General features: G+C 42.7%; 1 protein-coding gene across 1 annotated transcript in view; it reads left to right on the top strand.

Annotated features, from left to right (window-relative positions):
- Positions 1–24,373, top strand: part of SULF1 (sulfatase 1) — a 175,942-nt gene extending 151,569 nt beyond the window's left edge. Inside the window, 9 exon segments of the mRNA XM_030304225.1 lie at positions 983–1,079; positions 1,547–1,641; positions 2,217–2,282; positions 3,375–3,547; positions 6,412–6,554; positions 6,649–6,772; positions 8,621–8,654; positions 9,919–9,984; positions 24,270–24,373. Coding sequence (XP_030160085.1) covers positions 983–1,079; positions 1,547–1,641; positions 2,217–2,282; positions 3,375–3,547; positions 6,412–6,554; positions 6,649–6,772; positions 8,621–8,654; positions 9,919–9,984; positions 24,270–24,300 — 829 coding nt within the window. The 3' untranslated portion in view covers positions 24,301–24,373.
- Positions 24,374–25,571: the final 1,198 nt, after the last annotated feature.

Here is a 25,571-nt window from a genome sequence, read left to right as displayed (position 1 = left end):
CACTAAGAGATTTAGACCAGGGTTCCACTTTTAGTATTGACTGACCCCTTATCCCAATTCCTCTCTATCCCTAAGGCTGTTTCTTTGCTTCAAACTTTTTTTTTTTTTCAACGTTTATTTATTTTTGGGACAGAGAGAGACAGAGCATGAATGGGGGAGGGGCAGAGAGAGAGGGAGACACAGAATCGGAAACAGGCTCCAGGCTCTGAGCCATCAGCCCAGAGCCTGACGCGGGGCTCGAACTCACGGACCGCGAGATCGTGACCTGGCTGAAGTCGGACGCTTAACCGACTGCGCCACCCAGGCGCCCCAACTTCAAACTTTTTAAAAATGTTTATTTATTTATTTTTGAGAGGTGGAGGGGGGAGGCAGAGAGAGGGGGAGGCAGATAGAGAGGGAGACAGAAAATCCCAAACAGGCTCCACACTGTCAGAGCAAAGCCCGAAGACGCGGGGCTCAAACCCACAAACTGTGAGATCGTGACCGGGAGTCGGATGCTTAGCCGATGAGCCACCCAGGTGCCCCTCTTCGCTTCAAACTTAATGGGGTGCTTCAGGCAGCCTGTCTGTAACAAAATGAATGGGATAAATAACCCCCTTCTAACTCTGCATTTCTTTAATCAGACAACTTACTTCCTCTTCCATCATAACTGTGCAAGCTTCCATTTTTCCTGTGGCATTTGATGAGGCTTTCGAAATTGGAGTTTTCCGGTGGTTATCTGTTCTTGGAGACATGAATATTGAATATTGCTGTGAAAGGCGATCTTAGTAACGGTCTGTCTCTGTCACCATCATTTACCCACACCGGTAAATGTGGGTCAGGAGACATTGCCACGCATCCTGGTCTATGGCTCAGCTCCAAACAACTGCTTGCATCCAAATTAAGAGTTTAGAAGATAATTATATTCCCTTTGCTATTTCTAATGTTTATTTTAACATTAGCATATAAACCTATTTCTATTGTTTTGGGTTTGTTTCTGCAGGTGCTTTATTCTTCCGAATGATACAATCCATTGTGAGAGAGAACTGTATCAATCAGCCAGAGCCTGGAAGGACCACAAGGCATACATTGATAAAGAGGTTAGCCATGGCTATGTGATTGGAAGGTGTATTCCAAATGTGAGCTCGGCTCGCCAGCCCGGCTGTGACCGGTGGGGCTCACTGAGTGTCCACTTCATCTTTTTTTTTATAATTACAGTTATGTGAAAAATAGAATAGCAGGGTATTTATCTTTCCCCAGTGTTAGAGGGATGGTCCTGCCTGAAAACAAAATAGAGTGTAAAAATCATAGCGGGGACTGGCCCAACACAGACTGAAATCTCTGCGAGGAAATGATTCAGTTGTTAAGTTGAGACATCTGTTAATGTTTACCTACAACACATCAGTAGGAATATCGAGGTAGGCGTATTCCGTGCCCAGTCGGTTTCCAAGTTAATTATCATCTCAGATGAATAGCTAGGATGATGGAACACAGAAAGTAAAAGAGAGGTAGGCAGCATAGAAAATCCTTGCCTTAAAAGGTAACTGTTCAAGTATATGTCTTCCAGATTGAAGCTTTGCAAGATAAAATTAAGAATTTGAGAGAAGTGAGGGGGCACCTAAAGAGGAGAAAACCCGAGGAATGTGCCTGTAGTAAACAGAGGTGAGCGTGTAACCATCCCACGGTCTTTTTTCTTTTTTTTTTTATTTATTTTTTTTTTTTAATTTTTTTTTCAACGTTTATTCATTTTTGGGACAGAAAGAGACAGAGCATGAACGGGGGAGGGGCAGAGAGAGAGGGAGACACAGAATCGGAAACAGGCTCCAGGCTCCGAGCCATCAGCCCAGAGCCTGACGCGGGGCTCGAACTCACGGACCGCGAGATCGTGACCTGGCTGAAGTCGGACGCTTAACCGACTGCGCCACCCAGGCGCCCCCCCACGGTCTTTTTTCTAAACTCGTGTTTCCGCAAGCTACAGTGATAAGCAGCAGGCTTGTTTCTCTCTTATGCCAACAGAAGGCGTAACAAACTGAATTTGTTACCATGTACTGTAATGACCTAACCTGTTCGGGTCAAATGAGATCCGTCATAAACCTCAGCCCAAGGTTAAAAGTCCCTTTGAGCTAAATAGTTACGACAAAGTAACAGCTTTCCTTCTATTCTGCCTTCTGTTTCTAAAATGAACTGTCTGATCAAATGTGGAACTAAGACTCGCTTTTCAATCTTCTTGCCCGTAGCTATTATAATAAAGAGAAAGGTGTGAAAAAGCAAGAGAAGGTGAAGAGTCATCTCCACCCATTTAAGTAAGTGACTCTGACTCTCTGTTTTCCACATTTGCTGGGAGTGAAGGACTGTCCACTGGGCACTTCTGAAACACAGCAGGGACCCCCTTGTTCCAAGTGGTGCTGCTTCATAAAAGCAGATTCAGCCAAGAGGGCACCCAGTCCCAGAAGCTGGAAACAAAGCCCATGCCTTGCTGAGAGAGCATGGCAATGTTTTTGGAATCCTTTGAGGAGGAGCTATGAGGAGTTTGCTCTAATTCTCTATGTGTTGTCTGCCAATGTTGGGAAGGTAACCGGATTTTATTCCATGCTCTGTTTTCTGTGGACAGTGATTGGGAAATGGGGACCGTCTTGCTAAGGTTGGCGTATTCCGTAGGGTAGTCTGCAGTTGTGCTAAGTTCTGAAAGTTGGAAGAAATATACGTATTTTTAAAATAATAATATAATTGGCATATGAAGGGGATTTAGGATATTAGAAGTTGAGCCTTTTATGGAAAATAACAAAATACTAACCAAAGGAAATTCTTTCCAAGGTATCTAATCCAACTATCCATTGACGTTATGGCTGATAAATACTGAGTCCCCAGGAAGTGAAGCCATTTGTCCACAGGGTGTGGCAGGATCCACGCATTCACATTGACACGTACTTCCACCAGTGTTTACATGTACATAAGAAAGAAAACGTTGATCCTTTAAGGCTCAATCAAATTCTTTTTACTTTTTTTTTACAATTTTTTTTAATGTTTATTTTTGAGAGGTGGGGGAGGGGCAGAGAGAAGGGAGACAAAGGATCCCACCGAAGCCAGCTCCGTGCTGACGGCCGAGAGCCCGATGCTGGGCTCAAACTCACGAGGTCAGGACCTGAGCTGAAGACAGATGCCCAACTGACTGAGCCACCCAGGCGCCCCAAGGCTCCGTAACATTCTAAGCGAGCTGTCACTTAATGAGTATGCCTTCGTTCTTGCCGATTAGAGTTTGAGGAGGCCCTCTGTGAAAAATAAAAGTCATCTTATTATTGTGTGTCTGCCTATTTGTGTGAGATACAGAGCGAAGATAGTAGTTTCCGTTGGGAAAGTGCTCTCCGATCATTAACAGATCCCTTCTGTTGGGATAGGGAAGCTGCTCAGGAGGTAGACAGCAAACTGCAGCTTTTCAAGGAGAACCGTAGGAGGAAGAAAGAGAGGAAGGAGAAGAAACGGCAGAGGAAGGGGGAGGAATGCAGCCTCCCGGGCCTCACCTGCTTCACGCACGACAACAACCACTGGCAGACGGCCCCGTTCTGGAACCGTAAGTTTTGAGTGGTTTGGTTTTTGAGGGTTTTTTAGAAATCTTTCTCCCAGTTTTATGGAGTAGCGCTGTATAAGTTTTAAGATGTGTAGCAGACAGACCTGACGTCTATGCACAGTGAAACCTTGGATTGCGAGTAACTTGCTCTGCGCGTGTTCTGCAAGGCGGGCAAACGTTTCTAATAAATTTTAACTGGACAAACGAGCGATGTCTTGCAGTACGAGCGGTCCATGACGCCGAATGTCACACGATCACAGCTGAGCCAACGGCTCTTGAAATTCGCTTTGATACACAAGTGCTTTGGATTACAAGCATGTTTCCAGAACGAATTATGCTCGAAAACCAAGGTTTTGCCTACTGTGAAATGATGATTGCATTAACACCCGTCACCTCGTATCAATTGCTCCTTCTAAATGCCACTAACTGCTGCCACGCAGAGACAGTGACTCACACTACAGTCCTGAAGACCAGGGCTTCAGCAGCATAAAACCAGGGATCTAGAATAACTCAAGTGGGGAGCATCCTCTTATTTTCTAGAATGATTTTTGCCAAGCATTATTTTTTTCTTTAGAGATTTGTTTTCACATTTTACTTGAAAATGCCAAGCTCGCCCGGGGTCTTTCTCCTGTTGGTGTTATTTCACACAGTGCCCACCTCCTGGCATAGTGCCTACCCAGCAAGACTGCTCTATGACTGAATAAATAAATGGGCAGACGATTTTGCCTCTTATGTATTTTGTTGCTGCTGTATTTCATGTAATGCTCTAAGTATAATAAAAGGAAGTGAAACCCCCTTAAAGGCAGGAGCCATATCCTACTAATTCTCAGCCCCCTTAACTACCTAGTGTCATGTTTGCGGGGAAGAATAGAGACTCCACAAAATATTTAGTTTTATACGGAATTGCTGATGACATGGAATAATAACAATTGTGTGCTTTTAAAATTATACTTAACATCTGTTTTGGTGGTCTATGAACAGTGTTCACTGAGGCCATCTAGAAATAATGCCCTAAATTCTTGTGGCACATCATCTGATTGAAGGCTTACCGACCCAGGGAGTAGCTAAAACCCCAGATCTCCTCATTGAAAAGATCACAGTAGGACCAGCTGGGTCAGTGTTTCTCCAAGTGGGATTTGGAGACTCCAGGAACCCAAGACCCATTCTTTGGGAGTTTCAGGCCTACCTATGAGGATTTTTGTTTTGTCTTTCCATTTTGATGCTTTTTGATTTCAGCGTTCAAGTTTGCATTTTCATTTCCAGCCACGTTAAAGCCAAGTGAACTCTTAAACTCATAGCATTCTGACTTTCCATGGTGTTCCCTAAACTGGGACATGAGGATCTCTGAGGGTCATTCAGGTTGTGGGGGTCTGTTCTCTGCCAAGCTCTGGGCTGGGCCCCTGGAAACACAGCAGCCTGAAAAATCATCTCCTGTGGGCAGAAAGGAATAGATGGAGAAATGCGGATCTTTAGGTCAGTGATGTGACGTACCAGCATATGACCCTATACTGGGAGACACATGTCACTGTACGTTGGTCAAAGCCCATAGGACATACGACACCAAGAGCAAACCCTAATGTAGGCTGTGGACTTTGGGTGATGACGTCGTGTTCATGTAGGTTCATTAGTTGTCTCCGTGTTGAGAGATATTGATAGTGGGGAAGGTTCTGCATCTGTGGAGATGGGGTATTCTCTAGAAATTCTCTGTGCCTTCCGCTCAGTTTTGCTGTGAACCATCTTATGCTCTAAAAATAGTCTATCAAAATAAAATTAGAAAAAAAATCATTACTCATTCATTGTCTAAAACATTTCTTTTAGCTTAAGGGGACAGATTTAGTGTGTTTAATACTGGATAGGTGGGTAAGTGACATATAGTGGTTAAGGGTATACCCTCCAGCCAGACCCTTAATGCTGCTACTTGTCAGCTGTGTGACCTCAAATAAATTACTTACCCTCTCTGAGCCTCATTTTTCCCATCTGTAAAATGGAAATAATAATAATCTTTGTCTCATAAGATTTTTTTAAGGATTAAATGAGTTAATACATGCAAAGTACATAGTAGAGAATGAATGCGCATTAAGTGTGCCTATTCCAACTGCTTTAAAAGTAGTTGCTAGACAGCATATTTCTAAAGTTCAATTATCGTTGCAGGAGAGGTCAGAAATTTAGAAACTTTCTTTCTATAGAAGAAGACTGGATGGTTTGTTTTGTTTCCAAAGTGTCTGAGACACTTTCCACCAGAAAACCAGTGAACCTCTGCATGATGCCAAAGCTGTTCAAGGTCATAGCCTGTCTCATGTGAAAGTGTCGTCTACAATGATCACAAATTACATCATCCCTCAATCCACTGACTGGGCTCAAGTCGTCTGCAAACCCCTTCCCACTGCAGAACCCCCTCTTTCCATGCACCATTTGTGACGTGTGGCCAGATGAGGACACTCAAGGGCACCAGTCCACCTCTTTATTTTAGAACCATTTATCCTTTAAAAAATAAATAAATAAAATATAAAAATAACCAGAAATGTAAATTCTGATAATTCCCTTCCCATTCTCCACCCACCTTATTCCAGAGACCACTGCCCAACGGGGGCGGGGGGGCAAACCAACATGCCTAAAACTTCACCCTGGCCTTCAGCCTGTATTCACGATCATAGATTGCCATCGTTTTCCCCGTTTTCCACCTTTCCCCGCTTTCCACCTCTTAGAGAGGGGGAAAATACAATTTTTTTAACATCTAAACACATAGTACTTCCAAGAAAGAAAATGTGCCCCTAAGTTATAAAGATAAGGAAATGCTAGAATGGCTAGCCTGCCTACGTTTTCGTTTTTTTCATTCTTTGCCTTTCATTTTTCTTTTTTACCAACAGTGGGATCTTTCTGCGCCTGCACGAGCTCTAACAATAATACCTACTGGTGTTTACGTACAGTTAATGAGACGCATAATTTTCTTTTCTGTGAGTTCGCCACTGGCTTTTTGGAGTATTTTGATATGAATACAGATCCTTATCAGGTAAGTCAGTATGTTTTCATTTTATGAAGGTTGTTGGAAACAAAACAGCCAGAACATGAGCTTAAATATGTTGTCCTGGCCTCTTCACCCATAGCTCACGAACACAGTGCACACAGTGGAACGGGGCATTTTGAACCAGCTACATGTACAACTCATGGAGCTCAGAAGCTGCCAAGGGTATAAGCAGTGCAATCCAAGACCTAAGGGCCTTGAAGTCGGTAAGGGGGGAAAAAGGTGGTTGTTGTTGTTTTTTTTTTCCCTGTATTTCCTGGGATATTCTTTGTGTTGTCAAGTTTTCTGCCTTTGAAACGACGCTATGCATAGAAACCCAGAGATTGGGACACTTCCAGGCAGTTCCAAACACAATCTGTTCTCTAAGTTTATCTCTGGGAGCATTAATGAAAAATTTAACAGGCCAAAAGATTTGGTGAGTGTTTTATTCCAATTTGTCCCACACGTCTGTTCTACTAGTAAACCTTCCTGATAGAAGCATCCACTGGCAAGCGGGATGAAGGCATCGGGGATTTATTTGTTATTGCTGTCAACAGGCGTGATCTATACTCTTAGGCAAACCAGGATAGCCTCATTTTTTAACTGAATTTGGATGGGAACACACAATGTCCTGTTTCTGCTTAGCACAGTTGGGAGCTGCCCTAATTGGACCCCTGCCCGTGACACAGTGAATTCGATTTCTTGTACCAGTATTTCCCCTCTGAAACTAGAGATACTTGGGTAATTCACTGTCTTGGGACCCAGCAGTGTTAGAGGGTCCATATGGAATCAACTAGATGCTCCCTCCCAGATCTGCAGCATTAAACTAATTTCGCCTGTGGTTCGTGAGGCGGCCATTTTTTTCAGTGTCTGTCCCAGCTCTTTCCTAATTGATGAGGATACTCAGTTTGTCGTAATTCCTGTAGAAACGTAAATTCCAGCAGTCCAATGAAGGGAGGAGAAGGAGCTGGCACTGGCGAGGTCATTGGCATCAGCACGGCAGCCAACCCCAAAAGAGCGAAGAGCTGAACTCTGTGATGGTGGGGAGTGGTTTGCAGGAGACCTTTGTATGCAGCTGAGTTTGCCTTGTGTCCCTAACAGCCGGTGTCTCTGGGCACCTGGCAGAGCCAATATCACCAGCCCTAAAAGTAGGCCTCTCCCCTGGGTCATGTGACTTGAAGGGGGGGGAGAGGGTCCTACCTCCAAAAAATCAAGTCTGCCTCCTGTCGTTTCCACCCCTGCAGGGTCCTGAGGCTTTCAAGCTGCAAAGACCCCAAAAGAAATTATAAACACTGTGAGAGAGGTCACCTCACAGCCATCGGCCAACACTTCTCAGTTAACACCTTAATCAAATCATTTGGCCGCCTGTAAAGTCCAGTCCTGACTGAGCTGCAGAATAGGTCTTTGGTCGCTGACCCCACCCAGCTCCAATCTTTTCAGATATCCTGCTTATCTGTTTGAGCTTTTCCTCAAATCTTACCCCTCCACACACCAAAAACAAAATAAACAAACCAACGAAAAGTCTCAATAAGGCCTAGAAATTGAACCAATTACTGCTTTTTGAAATTTTATACCCAGACAGCTCTCCCCCAAAGGACCTGGCTCTCTTACTGGTGGTGACCTAACTCTGCTCAGGGAAGTCTGATAGTCTCTTGATGGAATGACACACAAGGCAGAGCCAGTGAAGCCAGTAGTCCCTTCCACCTTCTAGAGAATTCCTGCAGGAGATGATTGTTGCCCTCCCCCCTTTTTTCCCAACTGTTTTGTCTAAAAATAACCAAAATTTTACTGAGACTGACTGGAAGTACTTTTCATACTGCTTTTAAATGGGCTCTCTCCTCCTTTGCCACCAAAGAAACGCCTATACATTTTATCTCAAACCTTTTAATTTATAGCTTTCACTGCTCATTTTGAACCCGTCTACTAGAAAAGCTCTGTGGGACTTCAGCACTGTCTGTATTTAACACAATATGTTTCTTTCTAGGATTTAGATGTTGTGCATGGAAAACGACATAGTGAATGGTTTTATGAGTTCTAAAGCTAACATAAATTACTCTTGTATTTTCCTATGTCAGGAAATAAAGATGGAGGAAGCTATGACCTACACAGGTATTCACATTTTTTTTATTCTCCCCCACAGCTTCTTTCCCAATAATTGCATGATCCAGCCATTTCAACTAATTTCTGTTCCTCACCATGCTGCACAGAGCAAAGTGTGGGTGCGTGCATGTGCTAACAGCATTCCCCACCATATTGTGTCGTTGGTTACAGATCTGTCATTTTGCTTTTAATCAGCTGACTGTCACAGTGGGATGTCTCTCAGAGCATTTACTCCCATGCGTGTTTGCTCATTAGATGATGCTTTTAAGCATGGATTGCTGTGAAAGGGGGGAAAAAAAATAGAATGACCCTTGGGAGCCCTGGGGAGAGTTTGGGAGAATTCTTTCCCTTGTGGTGCTCACACATTGATTTGGTGGAGAGGTTTCATGGAAACTGGTTTAGAGATTTTTTACAAAGTATAATGAATGCCAAAGACCCAAGACCCAAAAAGGAGTGATGGGAAATTTAAGAGCATTCTAAAGCCAAAGTTGGAGGAAATAGAAGGAGCTTCCTTGTTAAGACTCCTTAATTAGAGTGGGTGGTGAAAGGCAGCAGTGATACGATTCCAAAGGCTCTGCAGGGTGGTGGTGAGTGAGGAGAAGGTGCCGGGTTGGGGACAGGGTACCTGGAGTCAAGCCCTACAGAGAGGTCTCAGCACAGCACAGAGACAATACCTCCTGACACACCCAAACTTCATAAACAGGCCTCAGCCCAGCCACCTTGTTCTCTCCAACCCCCACCCATCCCTCTTACCTCATGTTCAGTGAGGGGGCCCGACATGCCTGGTGGCCATGTCACAGGATCACCTGGCATCATCAGCCCTTGATATTTTTCCACTCTAAGCGTAGACCTTAGGTGGATTTGTCAGAAACGTGCGGTGTGGGCAGGAGGGGACTGTCCTGACCACCTCCACTGTGGGGAAACAGAGTCACGATGAGTCAGCACCATAGTTGAGGAATCCATCAGAGGAACATGGGCTTCCTTGGAGCCATGCCAGGGAACCCTGTTTGCCCCACTGCCTCTCTCCAGCCTCCTGAGCTGTACTCTCAGATTCTTCCTTTTCCGGGGCACCTCACTGATCTGACCAGAAGCTAAACAACAGGAAAGGTGGAGGGGAAGATGTAAACAAATAACAAAACAAAGAAAGCTGGACTTCTGAGGATGTTTAATAACCATGTATGTATCTCTTCTTTTTCTCTTCTCTCCTGTCTTCTTCCCTTTCCTCGCTCTGCCCTCCCCCCCCCCCCGCACCCTGACCCCACATCACCCCCAGCACACGTAGGACAGAGCAGAAGAACCCACCCTTAAGCTGGTCTCACCAGGGCTATGGGCTGACGAGGTAATATCCCGCACACCAGCATTGTTTCGCCTGCTTCCCAGGGGCCACATTAAGACATTTCCAAAGTGTGACATTTTTAATGGACCTAACACTAGATATTGACTTTACGGTTATTTTATGATGCACTCAATTTTACAGCTAAGGGATTGTCAGTTGAGCTTTCTTTTACTTCTTGTCATGAACGAGGTAAAAGGGTATTAATAGGCTATTTAAGTCACCGGCCTGGTCAGAGCTGAGTCAGAGAGCTATTCTCCATCAAGTCATACCCGGCCAACTTTGAGATGAAGAATGTTTAACTGCACTCTGGTCCTGATTAAATGGCAAGCATCTGGGACTCTTCCCTCTCCCTTCTCTGCCACCCACCACTAAATCCGCCATTTGTGAGGCCATTTGTCAGAGCCTTGGTAACTCGTTGTTGACGGGGTCGCCTGAGAATGTGGTCGTTGGAAGCACATGTGCAAGGTGACAGAGTTACCCGTTGCCTCTTCCTCCCTAAATTCCTTCCCAAAGGACAGATAGGTGGACACTGTGTAACACGCAACGACTGGCACTTCCAGATCCTACCATTTCATGATGGGGGGGGGCAAGCTGTCTTTCGGCCGACACCCACATTGCAGGCAAGAAATCCTGAAACAGGGCTACTGAGGGAGCATTTGCCTGTCCCACCTGGGGACTTACTGGATACCCAAATGCAGTGTTTGACGTGGCCTCCCCTGCTCACTGCGCCCCGTTGGACTGAAGGGAACAAGTGTCGAAAAAGCCACCGTAGGTGTGGACCCACCGAAACGACTGTCTCAGGTGGTGCTTACCGGGACACAGCCCTCCAGCGATGGCCCTCTTACCAGGTTTCAGAAGCCTCGATTCTCCAAGAAGATTCAGATTTTTTTTTTTTTTTTTTTTAGAAAACGAATTAAATGCATTTTCATATGAAATTTCATTATAAAAGACTTCGAGAAAAGTGATAGTAGCCCAACCTGAGGGATGTGAAATTTGAAAATTCAGCAGTCTTTCAGAAACGTTTCTCTCACACGAGATTGACTAAGAGCTTTTTGACTGCCTTCAATTCTGAGGATGTGGAAAAATTAATCTTTACATTTATTTGTTAAAGGGCCTCCCAAAGGCAAGTCTGTTCCCCGTTCAACTTCGTATTTATTCTATTTACTTAGTGCCGTGGCATGCACATGAGGCGGGGACAGGCTGCAACGCTTTGCTTACTCATACTGGTCATTTTCCAGTTAAGACAAGCACAGAGCAGGGGCACCGCTCAGAAACCAGCCGCCATGACTCAGGAAGGAATTTTTGGCTTGAGTTGAAAGCCATCATTTCTGTGTTGCAAAATTGAATAGGATCAACAGGTTGAGGGGGTGTTTATTTTTCCCACTGCTTGTGAAAGCTGATGCTGCTGCCCTTTGATGGCCCAGAACTGCTCCCGGCAGCCGTGCTATGTGTCCATGGCAGGCAGTGTGGGGCCGGCCGTCGGTTCTGGGCAGCCTCGTGCTGGCAGGGCTGCTTCCTGACCCGTGTTCCACGCCCAGTAGACCGGCAGGCCACGCTGTGCTCCGTCCTCGGCACCCATGCTCTGCCCACGTTGCATTTACACTTTTTGACCCATCTGCCCTGTGGCCACAGCTCACGGCTGGCAGATGGGTGTGGGCAACCTGGCTGCGTGTTAGGGGCTGATTAGTGCTGACGGGGCCAGTGTGCCTTGGGTTCAAATCCTGCCTCACTAGCAAGAAGTGGAGAACAGAGCCTGGCAAGCCTCAAGCCCCGGCAATGATGGGTGCCATCAGTGAGGCGGGCGTGGATGCAAAACATTAACAGGAAAGAGACAGTGTTTGAAAGGGGATGGTGATATTATGATTCCAAAGGATGTTACTCTACTTCATGAGACACAAAAAGAGATGCTCATCAGCACCACCCCCAGCTTCCTCATCACTCACTGCCAACCCAGAGCTCAGTCTTTTTTCTGAACTGCCTGAACGTACTGAAGGACAAAACCCAAACTTCACTTCCCGGCTCCGTGTTACTTTAAGGAAGCTTCAGCAGGTTCCGTTCTCTCTGTCACATCTCAGGACTCCATTTTATTTACTCATTTTCTCTCCATATTTTTTCCAGTTCTGCTGAGAAATAATTGACGTAGATCACTGTGCACCCTATTTTATTTTTACGCTGCGCTTGCTTAGCTCTGTTGGACTTCTCTGTTTAAGGTGCTTGACCAAGAGTTGGGTTCAGGTCAGGGTGGGTTTGGGGTTAAAGGGATGGGAAGTGAGGCTGGCCTCCTAAGGTGATGGGGGCCTTAGGGTCAGAGTTGTTAGGACACGGATCAGAGGTGGGGTCGCCATACGCAGTGGACAGCTTGCACCCTGCCCAGAAGTGTGCCCTGGGGAGGACGGGCAGCCACTGACATCCAGCCACAACTCTGCTAGACAAGCCCTGCCAACTGGCGGGATAAGTTTTTCATCACACAACAGTGGCCACTTGGTCAGGATCAGGGGCAGGGGCAAGTCAGAATTAATCTAAGCTCCCAGAGGATGTCCAAAATTTTGTCTTTTCCAGGGGTGATTCTACACCTGGTGCCTTTCTTCTCCGTAAAAAAAGGAACAAAAGTGTTGCAGGACTCTAAGCCCCTACCCTCCAAACTGAGGAATATAATTTACCTTTAATTGGTTTCAAAATAGAGAGGAAAGGTAAGAGGGGGAAAAGCTAATCCTCTTTCGTCCATTCAGTAAATAAATAAAGAAGGAAAGAATCCACATGACCACCTGTATGCAAGCCACTGCCTTGGAGGAGAATACGGTCAAGTATTATCATTACTGTTCAGAAAACAAAGTGTCCCAACAGGGGAAGAGATGATTCTGTAAGAGCCGTGTGGGGCCCCTAACCCAACCCCGAGGAATCCAGGGAAGCTTCCCAAGGAGGTGGCATTTCATGCTGCATGCTGAAGGCAATGCTGGCACCGTCTAGAACGGGATATTGAGGAAAGAAAACCGGTCCAACTAGAAGGGACAGTTTGTGCGAAGGCAAGATCCATTCGGGGGACTGTGATCGATTCAATGGTAATACAAGGGAATGGGAGGCGAGCAGAAGAGGTAAACAGAGCCAATTTCACAAAGAGTGCTATATGTCGGTGACCACAGAATTTATCTTCCAAACAAGGATGTTTGAGGGCATACTAAAAATAATTAAAATGGTCTATATTTGACATATGTATTTGCTTACCAATGGTATGGTCAGTGGATTTATAAAATAATTGCATTTAAAAACTATTTTCTAAACTAAAATTTCAAAAGTTCTGGACAAATGCTAAACTGAACAGGATGCCAGTACAACAGATATAAACTGGGACCCTCGGGCAATCTATTTTAAAATTTTTTTTTTTTAATGTTTATTTATTTTTGAGACAGAGAGAGACAGAGCATGAACGGGGGAGGGGCAGAGAGAGAGGGAGACACAGAATCGGAAGCAGGCTCCAGGCTCTGAGCCATCAGCCCAGCTCAGAGCCCGACGCGGGGCTCGAACTCACGGACCGCGAGATCGTGACCTGGCTGAAGTCGGACGCTCAACCGACTGCGCCACCCAGGCGCCCCAACCCTTGGGCAATCTAAACAATCTGATCACCCTGGTTACCTACTACCTCAGAGGATTGGGTTTTTGGGGTTTGTTTGTGTTTTTTTTTAATTTTTTTTTTAACATTTATTTATTTTTGAGACAGAGAGAGACAGAGCATGAACAGGGGAGGGGCGGAGAGAGAGGGAGACACAGAATCGGAAGCAGGCTCCAGGCTCTGAGCCATCAGCCCAGAGCCCGACGCGGGGCTCGAACTCGCAGACCACAAGATCGTGACCTGAGCCGAAGTAGGACGCTCAACTGACTGAGCCACCCAGGCGCCCCTCGTTTTTTTTTTTAAGAGAAAGAGAGAGAGTGCGTGTGTGCATATGCAAGCACTTGGGACAGAGGGAGAGAGAGAATCCCAAGCAGGCTCCACACTCAGCACAGAGTCCACCACGGGGGTCATGACCTGAGTCACTTAACTGAGCCACCCAGGAGCCCCTTGCCCCCCCCCCCCCGCTTTTTTTTTTTTTTTTTTTTTTATAGGATTGGGTCTTTATCCTGAATGCAGTAAGGAGATATTCAAGAGTGTTAAACTGTGAGAAATAATATGGGAGGACCTGGGTCGATCAGATTAGGTAACATACGTAGTTGTGAAGAGTCTTGTGGGTCTGCTTGCTCACAAGCTCTGGCTCAGTGGCCTCCCATTTGGGGGACAGTGTCTAACAGTATCACGTGACTTACCGTGCCCCTGCTCTCTTCTAAGTACTTTGCATATGTTAAATCACTTACCCCTCACAATAACTCTGTGAGGTCAGCACTGTTATCCCCATTTTATAGATTAAAAAATTGGATCACAGAGAAACTCAGTAACTTTCCCAGGATTGTACAGCTGATAAATGATGGAGTAGGTAATCAACCCAAGGAGTCCGATTCTAGCCTGTGCTTTTAATCTCCATACTGTGCTGACTCTTTCAACAAATAAACTTTTTTTTTTTAACGTTTATTTATTTTTGAGACAGAGACAGAGCATGAACGGGGGAGGGTCAGAGAGAGGGAGACACAGAATCTGAAACAGGCTCCTGGCTCTGAGCTGTCAGCACACAGCCCGATGCGGGGCTCGAACTCACGGACCGTGAGATCATGACCTGAGCCGAAGTCGGCTGCTTAACTGACTGAGCCACCCAGGCGCCCCAACAATTTAAACTTTAACTGCACTTTCTCATCTGTAAAAATTTGCTAATAATATGCATATACAGAACAATATGTAAGGATTACATAGGCTGATATCTGAAAAGTGCTTAGCACAAGTAAGCCCTGAATATATATCATTCTATGAACAGTGTTTGATAACAGAGTTGGATAGTGAGAGATATATCAAAGAACCCTAGAGTTTTGAAGGACATTTACCTTCACGTTAATGAGTAATAAAATTAGCAGGTTTTTTTTACTAATCAAGGGCTAAGAAAGAGGGAAAATTATGTGCTTTTGCCCCAATAAGAAAGTATGTGCTTTTAATCAGTCATTGACTATACAAAGTTATTTGTCTATAGATAAATGACATAACTGACATTTACTGATAGTTCTATACTGCCTTCTTAGTTGAAGGTTTGTAGTCTTTTATTTGTAAAATAAATAGGTATTCTTACAACTGCATCAGAAAACAGTGCACGAGAAATCTTCCATGCATAGCAAATAAAAAGGTATTTATGATTGGCTTTTAGTTCCTTGCAGGACCCGAATTCATCAGAGGCTCTGAAATTTCAAAACCCAAAGCAAATTTTCAGGCAGCTGAAAGTCCTCCACAATACACACTGATTTGGCCCCAAATATTGGAAACTCTGTGCCTTCAGAAAAACATTCAAAGACAACACAGAAAAAACAGGGAAGGGCTTCAGAGAAAAGAATGGCTACATTAGTGCAGATACCCTGTTCAGGCTCTCTCAATTTTGTAAATCAAATCAATGCCCTCAGAACTGAAAGCTGGGAAGAGAATAGCCATATCAATGAACACATCCTTCCAGTCAGCAACGATCGGTAAAACTACAAAGCTTGTGAATTTCCAGTGGACCTCTTACAGTTTGCTGTTGGGCACGGGTACCGACATTCATCTACAGGTGTGATGTAGGCCTTCCCAACGTGCTTAGGATGAGAAGAAGAGGGTCACGAAAGGCTTTGCGGAGAGAATGATGTTCAAATTTAATTTTGAAGGCCGAGAGCTGACTCAGACGATGAGGCAGGGAAGCACATTCTAGGAAGAAATGCCAGTGCTGAAGAGAGAGAGAGCCTGGTGCTTTCAGGAAACTGCACTGTTTTGGCGAGGCTGTAGCAGAGATGATGTGGGGAGAGCAGGCCGAAGGAGTGGGAGGCATCAGGCCCTCTCCGTAGAAACTATCCTTTCTGCTTCTCAGGACACTCCAGCAGCCTTTGTTGATTGTAACACCACTGCTCCAGGAAGAGTTCCTATGCCACGCATGCGTGATCTCTCTCACCCGCTCGTAGAGTGTGACATAATTACGTGGTCATGTTCTTAAAAGCAAATAAGTTGCCGTCTGGAAAGAAATGTGGCTCAGCTTGCAACCTGCATGTGGTTTTGAATTGCTGTTAGTGGTTTTGCCATCTTTGTATTTCCCAGATTGGATGAGAATCGCCTGGAACTTGAAATCATCTGCATTTATTTTGAAAATTCACTTGTCAGAACAAACCTATTCATCCGTTTCCTCCCTGAGTAAAGAACTTCAGAATGGCCCCCCGAAAGGAGCTCCTTTTGTGATAGAAGGACTGGTAGAAACCAGGACAGAAATGTGGAAAGCTTAGTTCTAAGGTCTAACAAGGTGTTCACTTTATATTTTGATACAATGTTACATTTACAGAAAACTTGCAAGAATAGTTCCAAGAAATTTTATCTCATTTGCCGTATTGTTTTCTCTTGCTCTCCCGCTCTTTCTCTGCATATACACACACGCTTCTTTTTTTCCTGAATCGTGCGTAATTTGCAGACATCATATACCTTTATCTGTAAGAGTTTTTGTACGTATTTCCCAAGAACAAAAACATTCCTACATAACTATTGTAAATTTATCAAAATCAGGCAATTTAACACTGATACAATACTATTATGTAATCCACAGTCCATATTCAAATATTGCCAATTGTCCCAGTATTGTCGTGTTTATGGGTTGAGGAGGATTTTGTTTTACTGGTCTGGGATCCAATCCAGAAACACACATTGTAGTAAACTGTCATGTCTCTTAAGTCTCTTTCCATCTGGGATAGTTCCTCAATCCTTCATTGCATTCATGACATTCTGAAGTGTACAGGCGAGTCGTTTTGTAAAATGTCCCTCAGCTGGGGTTTTCTGATGTTTCCGCATGATTGGACTAAAATTGTGCATTCCTGACAGGAATACCACAGAAGGGGAAGTGTGCACTCAGGATATCTTACCGGAAGCTACGTGACATCTGTTTGGTGGTCTCACTTTTGATTACTCGGTGGAGGTGTTGTTTGCTAGGTTAATCCACTATGAGCCTAGTATTTTTCCTTTTTTAATTAATAATTCATCCACTACCTTTTGAGGAGTCCATAATTCTTGCCTGAATCATTATGATGGCTGCAAAAGGATGATTTTTTCCAATTCTGTTTTTCTTGCTACATTTAAGTGGTACTCTACCATAGACAAGAGATTTCCCTTTTCCTTGTACGCACGTACATGTGTACGTACGTATGTATGTTTGTATTTATAGCAATAAGGATTCATAGATCCTCATTTTATCCCATGAATATCTTTTTGCTACCATTATTTATTTTGATGACCAGAATGTCCCAGTTTGGGCCAATGATGTCCCTTCAGGTGTCCTTTTGGTGTGTCCCCATCATCTTTTGAACACTTCACTGCTTCCTGGCCTAACACTATGTTCCAGGTTCACCTTGTATTTCACTCCTCGACCTCTGGAATCTGCCGTTTCTCTGAAGGACCCCAGTTCCTTTTAAGTGGGCAGCAGTGGCATCTGAACTAGGCTCGAGGTGCATAAAATTGATATGGAGGCATCTTTGTATGTAGACCCTCTGGGCGGACAGAGTTAAAATACACGTGCAGGTATATTGACAGCCACTCCTGTTTCTACAGCTATGGAGATACATGGGGACATAGCTATCTAGATATATTTAAAATTGTATGTTTGTACTGATACCTCTAATTCTAGTTTAACAGCATGAGGTTCATTCTAGTCTTCCTAGTTTCTAAATAACTTCCTTTTTTTAACATGCTTACAATTATTTATTTGTTTGTTTATTTATTTAATTATACTTTGTTAATAGTAGACTCTTTATTTTATTTTTCAGGAGTAGAACCCAGTGATGCGTCACTTACATACAACACCCAGTGCTCATCCCAAAAAGTGTCCTCCTTAATGCCCATCACCCATTTAGCCCATCCCCCCCACCACCCCCCTCCAGCAGCCCTCAGTTTGTTCTCTGTATTTAAGAGTCTCATATGGTTTGCCTCCCTCTCTGTTTTTATCTTATTTTTCCTTCCCTTCCCCCATGTTCATCTGTTTTGTTTCTTAAATTCCACATATGGGTGAAATCATATATTTGTGTTTCTCTGACTGACTTCTTTTGTTTAACATAATACATCTTAGTTCCATCCACATTGTTGCCAATGGCAAGGTATCATTCTTTTTGATTGCCAAGTAATATTCCATATAAATGATAACATCCTTTTCCAGCAGTGAGAAGCTTAGTTTCCATTATCCTCAATGGACTAACTCACCTGTTAAATGCGACAGCACACGGAAAGCAATTTCAGAATTGCTAAATCATACTGCTGTAAACACAAACCTGCTAACTAGAGTTCAATATATTTTTCAGTTTCTTCTGTCTTTAGAATGAGAGAAAATAGGTAGCTCACTCGGTTGAGCGTCCAACTTTGGCTCAAGTCATGATCTCACAGTTCGTGGGTTCAAGCCCCACATCAGGCTCTGTGCTGAGAGCTCAGAGCCTGGAGCCTGCTTCAGATTCTGTGTCTCCCTCTCTCTCTGCCCCTCCCCCATTCATGCTCTGTCTCTCTCTCTCCCAAAAATAAATAAACATTGAAAAAAATTTTTAAAAAGAGAGAGAAAATAGCACTGTGTTTGAAGTTACTCGGAATGGTTCTGTTTTCCCTTCTTCTTTATTTTAGTTATGTTGCCCATTTGAAATACGGCAAGGTTTGTTTATTTCCATTTGCATTCCATTTTCGGTTCTATTTTTTCTCGTCATCGGTAGTTTAATTTTGTTTTTCAGCACGTAATACTTCAGCGTCGTTCCAAAAGTCAAAACTGCCAAAAGCATGTGCAGAGAAATGTTAGTCCTTCCCACAGTGTCTTCCCACCCGTGCACTGTACGTAGATAACCAATCTCATCAGTTTGTTTTACCTTCCTCCGTTTCTGGTTGCAGTAGTAAGCAGACGGTGATATTTTATTTCTCTTACTTTTTTACACCAAAGGTAGTGTACTATATACATTGTATTGCACTTAGTTTCTTTTTCACCTAAAATATTATTTTCACTTTAAAATATATCGTCTCCATCGGTTCATAGAAATTTTCCTACTCTCTTTTCACTTCTTCCTAGTAATTTGCTGTATGTATGTACCATAATTTATTCAGCCCCTCTTTTAAGTATGAGCATTTCAGTTCTCATATTTTGCAATTACAAATAGTGAGACAGTAAAGAGCCTTGTGTTAATATATTTCATATCGTTGAGGATATCTTCAGAGTAAATTCCTAGTTGCGGGATTACTGGGTCAAAGGTAAATGCCTATATGGATATATTAAATACTGCCAAATTTCCCTCCATATGGTTTGTACCATTTTGCATTCTCATCATCAGTGTACGAGGGTCTGCTTTCAACAGTTGTCAAGCTTTAAAATTTTTTTTCCAACTAAATGAGAAAGAAAGGGTATCTCAGTATGGTTTGAATTTGTATTGCTTTTATTATGAGTAAAGTTGAACATGTTTTTGAAAGTTTAAAGGCCATTTTACTTGCTTTTGTAGATTATCCGCTTGTGTCCTATGCCATTTTTCTATCTGGTTTTTGAAAGAATTATCAGAAAGAATTTGCATCTTTCTGATGATGAGTCTTCTATCTAGGTACAAAAGCTGTCTTTCCACCTGGTTAAGTAAACTTCTAGGTCTTTCAGGAGCTTTTTATATTATCTCCTTATAGGTTTTGCACATTTCTTGTCAAGTGTATTCAGAAGTATTTTATCTTCTTTGTTACTGTTATGAATTGGGTTTTCCTCTCTCATCAAAACCTCTTTGTGATTATCATGTGTGTATATGAGGGCTATTGGTTTCTGTGTATTAATTTTGTATCCTGCTACTTTAAAAAATATTTCTATTTTTGAGTTAATCTTGTCATTGATTTTCTTGGGTTTTCCAGGTATACCTGTCAGATATTTGCAAATAGAGATCGCTTTGCTTCCTTTCCTATTGGTTGTCTCTAATTGATTCCTCTTGTTGAATTGAATGAATTAATACTTCTAGTACAATGTTACCTTGTTCCTGATCTTAGTGAAAATGCTTTTAAGCCTCGGTGCCTCGGTGGCTCAGTCAGTTAGCATCCGACTCTTGATTTTGGCTCAGGTCATGATCTCACATTTCGTGAGATTGAACCCCATGTCGTCGGGCTCTGCACTCACAGCACAGAGCCTGCTTGGGATCCTTTCTCTCCATCTGTCTCTGCCCCTCCTTCTCTCTCTCTCACTCTCTCTCTCTCTCAAAAACAAATAAACTTTAAAAAAATATTTTTAAAAAAATTCCCTATTGAGAGGACAGATTTTAGGACTAAGTTAATACATTTTTGTCATGTTAAGGAAATAGCCATTGACTTTTTTCTTTTTTTTTTTTTAGTGTTTTATTGTTAATGAATGTTGAATTTGTCAAAAGCCTTTTCGGCATCAATGGAGATGCTCAAATAATTTTCTCTGTACATCTTCCAGTAGGATATACTATATTAATGGATGGGCTATGAATGAACCAACCTTTCATTCCTAGAGTAAATTCTACTAGGTTATCATGTGTTATATTCTTAATATAATATTGATTTCTATGCTTTGAAGCAATTCATACAGCATTCAGATTCTCTTTTCCTTGAAGGCTTGATAAAATTCTCCTGTGAAACCACATGGACCTGGTGCATCTTTGAGGATAGTTTCTTAATCTTTCTTTCCCTTCTTTGGAAATTGCTTTATCTAAGCTTTGTATTTCTATTGGGTCAATTTCAATAAACTGCATTTTCCTGGGCAATTACCTGTTTCATCTGGGTTTTCTAATTTATTTGCTTTAAGGTCTGCAAAGTAGTCTCTCTCATGCTTTGAGTTTTGTATATTTCAATGATTATTTCTCCCTTGTGATTTTTTTATTTTGTGTATTTGAATTTTCTCCCCTTTGTCTCAACTAGTTAAACTAGTGATCGTCTGCTTTGACGCTTCTTTAAAGAACCAGGATTTTGATTTATTAATGAGATATGTCATTCTTCTACTCTCTACCTCATTAGTTTTTGCTTTCACCTTTATTATTTCCTTCCTGGTGCTTTCTTTTGATTTATATTGTTCTTTCTCCAGCTTTCTGAGTTTTGAGTTTGATTGATTTATTTTTTCGTGATAAAAGTGTTTAAGGCTATGAATGCTTAAAATGACACATAAGTATCACGCTTGATGCATCATAAGTTCTAATACATAGTGTTTTCGTGATCGTTTTTTTAAGTTTATTTATTTTGAAAGAGAGAGGAAGTGAGCACAAGCAGGGGAGGGGCAGAGAGATTGGGAGAGACAGACAGACAGAGAGAGAGAGAGAAAATCCCAGGCAGAGCCAGACACAGGGCTCAAACTCACAAACCATGAGATCCTGATCTGAACTGAAATCCAGAGTCAGACACTTAACCGACTGAGCCACCAGGCACCCCGTTATCATTTTATTTTATTTCATTTTATTTTATTTTGTTTTATTTTACTTTATATTTTATTTTACTTTATTTTATTTTTAATATGATTTATTGTCAAGTTAGCTAACATACAGTGTATACAGTGTGCTGTTGGTTTTGGGGGTAGATTCCCGTGGTTCATCGCTTACGTTCAACACCCAGTGCACATCCCAACTAGTGCCCTCCTCAATGCCCATCACCCGTTTTCCCCTCTCCCCCGCCCCCCCATTATCATTTTTTAAATTCTGCACTTTTAGCTTTGTATTTTCCTTTTCACCCAGATGATGTTTGTCAGCTTCCAGATGAAAGAGCTCTCTTGTTGTTTTAATTTTATTAATTTCTAGTTACATTGTGTTATATCAAAGTGTTGTTTGTAATATTTCTATTTTACGCAACTTCCTGATGCATTTTTCCGTGACCTAACACATAATCAAATAATGTGAATTTCTGTGTGTGTTCGACAAGGTGTAACCTCTATCCTCGGAGTATACGGTTGGATACATTTGCATGAGAATTACCTGATTGATTATATATTAAGGTCTTCCAGATTCTTATTTATTTTTTGTCCATTTGGCCTCTCTTAGATTGAGTATCACTTATTATTATGTCTTTGTGTATTTCACTTTGCATCTTCTACGGGTAGTTTCTTCTAAATTTATAAAGGTGTTGCCCTTTATCCCCCCTCTTTGAAACTTTGTAGGGTTTGTATTTTTGTCCTCTTGGTTGTCTTTGATCTTAAATGTTGGTAACACCCTTAGTTCCTGCTTCTTACTTAATCTTTTATTATCAGTGGTCAGTTTTTAGTGTTGTTCTTTGACTTCCAACTATTATTAGCTCTACCCTCAATGAGCTTCTTCTCTTTCAGTTTTTCTATCTTTCCTCCCGTGTTGAGTCACATTATTTTTACTTTGTCATAGAAAACGTATATATTATCTTTCGACCCTTCTACCTTTATTGTATCCTAAATCTGATAAATATATTAAATGCTCACCATCAACCCTTTTGCTGAAATTTCTCTGGTGATTTCTTGGATGTGAAGACTACTTACTCAAGATGAGCTGATATGTACAGTATTACCTGTGTTCTTACAATTTATTTCTGGAACTTTTTCTATAGCCTTGATAATTGAAGAAGAGCTTGAATGGTTGTGAGATCCTTGATTCGTACTTGAATTTCTGACTTGAGATGGCTTTTCACATCCTGGGGTACTTGATGGAAAACACGCCGTTTACTTGGCAGCATTGTGTTGTGGTTTTTTCCACTTTATGGTCACTTTGGGCAGGGCGTTGGGCATTTTCATAAAATAATAGGTTTTGTTATTCTTATTTTCTATTTTATGATAATTTTGTATAGATTTAGGCCGTTTTTATCAATCTCCTGGATTTCAAGTATTTATAAGATTTCTAGTTTAAGAGGCTCCTTTCTAGCATGTGTAACCAAATATACGCTCTTTTTACTTTTTTACTTTATTATTATTTGGGAGTGGGAGTTGGGGAGGTTGTGTGTCTTCCAGTTTTTTCCTTCTCTTTTTTCTTACAGGATCTGAAATCCACCCCCCCCCCACCTCTTTCGCTGCCTTTTTTCTTTTATCACCCAGTTTCCAAAGGATGTTCCTTCTTGCTCTGTGTCCTTGTCTCCCTGCCGCCAGGGCTTTCAGACTGCAGCCTCGATTTGCGCCCACTTCTGAGTCTCTTCCTCGTTGTCTCCACCGCAGCTTTTACCGGGACTTTTACAGTCTTTCCTACTTCAGGTTGACACTCTTTCTGGTGATGGTTTCAACTCAGCTCTTGGCTGCAACCTCATTTCCTTCTTCTCTCATCGCTACTGTTTTCCCAGGGCTCGTGCCCAAAGTGCAGCGTATAGGTCTGTTGACATTCGGTATTAACTTTTTTTTTTACTTACAGGTGGTTCGAAGAGTACATCATTTTTGATCTTTTAGTGATACGAAGAGTGTGGGTTTTGTGCAGTTTTTCTTATTGTCCCTGGTGATCCGTATTGCTTTGTGGCCAGTTCATCACATTAATCCAGGCTGCCTCTTTCTAAATGGTACTCGGACACAACAAGAGAAAAGATGCTATTTTCCACAGGACTGTAGTCACCTTGGTGATGTAAAAAGATCTGAGAGAGGAAAAATTGGGGGCATTCTTTGTATACTATGAAAACCACCCAAAGATCATTTTATCTAGATATAGATATTTTAGGGGGGAAAAAAACGAATCAAAAACAGATTCAAACATTGGATTCCAAGAGTTTAATTGCTTCCATGTTTCTTTTTATACTGAGTGCCAGGGAGCATACAAATATCGTCCTAAGCATCACCTATTCCATGAAAACACTTTCAAAGTCATCATTCACCCAGCAACCCTGTAGGTAGTAAAGGTTCTATCACACAACTATTCCCACATCTGACAGATGAGGGAGCAAGACTCAGAGAGCCTCGCTCACATGATGTCCCGGTTGCAGAGTTGACTTGAGTAGAGCCGGGAGTGAAATGTAAGCCTCCTGACTGATGGTGCCGTGCATTTCCGGCACTAACCACGCCTCGTCATGGAAGTTTGCATGTGTTTGAGCCTCTTTCTAATTTTTTGGTATTGTTCAATCGCTTCTGTAACCTAAGGCCACTCCTTGATAACGAATTACCAGGGGAAGATACTTTTTAGCACTGTATTTCAAATTGATTTGCCTTGGTAAAAAACAATGTAAGTTGCTTGTCCAGTAAGTGGGAAATCCTTTCTCCACTAACGATCCACCTTCGTCTCTCTTTTCACAGAGGACAGTTATGGGATGGATGGGAAGGCTAACCAGCCCAGCCTCGCTGCAGACGTCAACTGGCAAGGCCTGGAAGATTTATACAGTGTGAATGAAAGCATCTATGAGTACAGACAAAACTATAGACTTAGTCTGGTTGACTGGACTAATTACTTGAAGGATGTAGATAGAGTATTTGCACTGCTGAACAGCCACCATGAGCAAAATAAAACAAATAAGACTAAAACTGCTCAAAGCGATGGGTTCCCAGGTGGATCTGCTGAGCTCTCCGTGCCAGTCGAGATGGCCTCCGCGGAGTCAGATGATGACCCGAGTCGGATGGTTGGGGAAGCACCTCACGTGACCTTGCCAGCTGACCTTCGAACCCTGCATTTGAACCAACCAACATTCAGTCCAGAGACGAAACTTGAATGGAATAACGACATTCCAGAAGTTAGTCGTTTGAATTCTGAACACTGGAGAAATCATAAAACTGAAAAATGGATGGAGCACGAAGAGATAAATCATCCCGAAACCGATTTCAGTGGCAACGGCATCCCAGAGCTGGTGCTCAAGCCCAGGCCTAGGCTGCAGCCCATTAGCAGGCAGCAGAAAGGACGTCCCCGGGTTGGTGGCCCAGGAGGAGTTTTTGAAGATCAGCTGTATCTTCCTGTGCATTCTGATGTTGATTCTGTTCATCGGACGATCAGTACGTCTGCCCTGGAGCAGCCTATTAACTCCAGCAGCGTGAAAAGGATATTGGACGAGGTGAAGAATCACGAGACAGGCAGCTTACAGAGTCTAGAAGGCAGTGCCTCCTTTCCACTCTCCTCGGATTAGATGAAATTGTTACCTGACCCTAAACACAGTATTTTTTTAACTTTTTATTAGTAAACTAATAAAGGCAATCATGACAGCCAACATTCCGAGCTATCCTAGGTACACATGTGCGAAGTTAGCATAGAAGTTAGCACACAGGCGAGCGGTAGGCACACAGGGATGCGGTGTTGTAACTCCCTATTTGTCAAGAGTAGAAATAAAGGTTGATTTGTGTTTATTTGGGGGAGATTAAAGCAGTATTATCTTTTGAAAGCCATAGGGACGTGCCTATACGAATGTTATCCAATCAAGATGGCTAGAATTGTATCTCTCTGAGTTTCTAAAACTTGACATCCTCCGTGAATCTTTCAACCTGCTTCCCACTGCCTGCATCACGTGGTTTTGATTCCTTTTTAACCACTGGAATTTTTCCGTGCCATCACGTTCAATGATTTTGCACTTTGAGATCAGATTGCCATGTCTATTTGGTTAGTCTTTTTTTTCT

This window comes from Lynx canadensis, chromosome F2 (genome assembly GCF_007474595.2).
Source record: "Lynx canadensis isolate LIC74 chromosome F2, mLynCan4.pri.v2, whole genome shotgun sequence".
In the NCBI taxonomy this organism is placed as follows: Eukaryota; Metazoa; Chordata; class Mammalia; order Carnivora; family Felidae; genus Lynx; species Lynx canadensis.
Note: the sequence above shows the minus strand (reverse complement) of the source record. Positions and strands in the feature narration are given on the sequence as shown.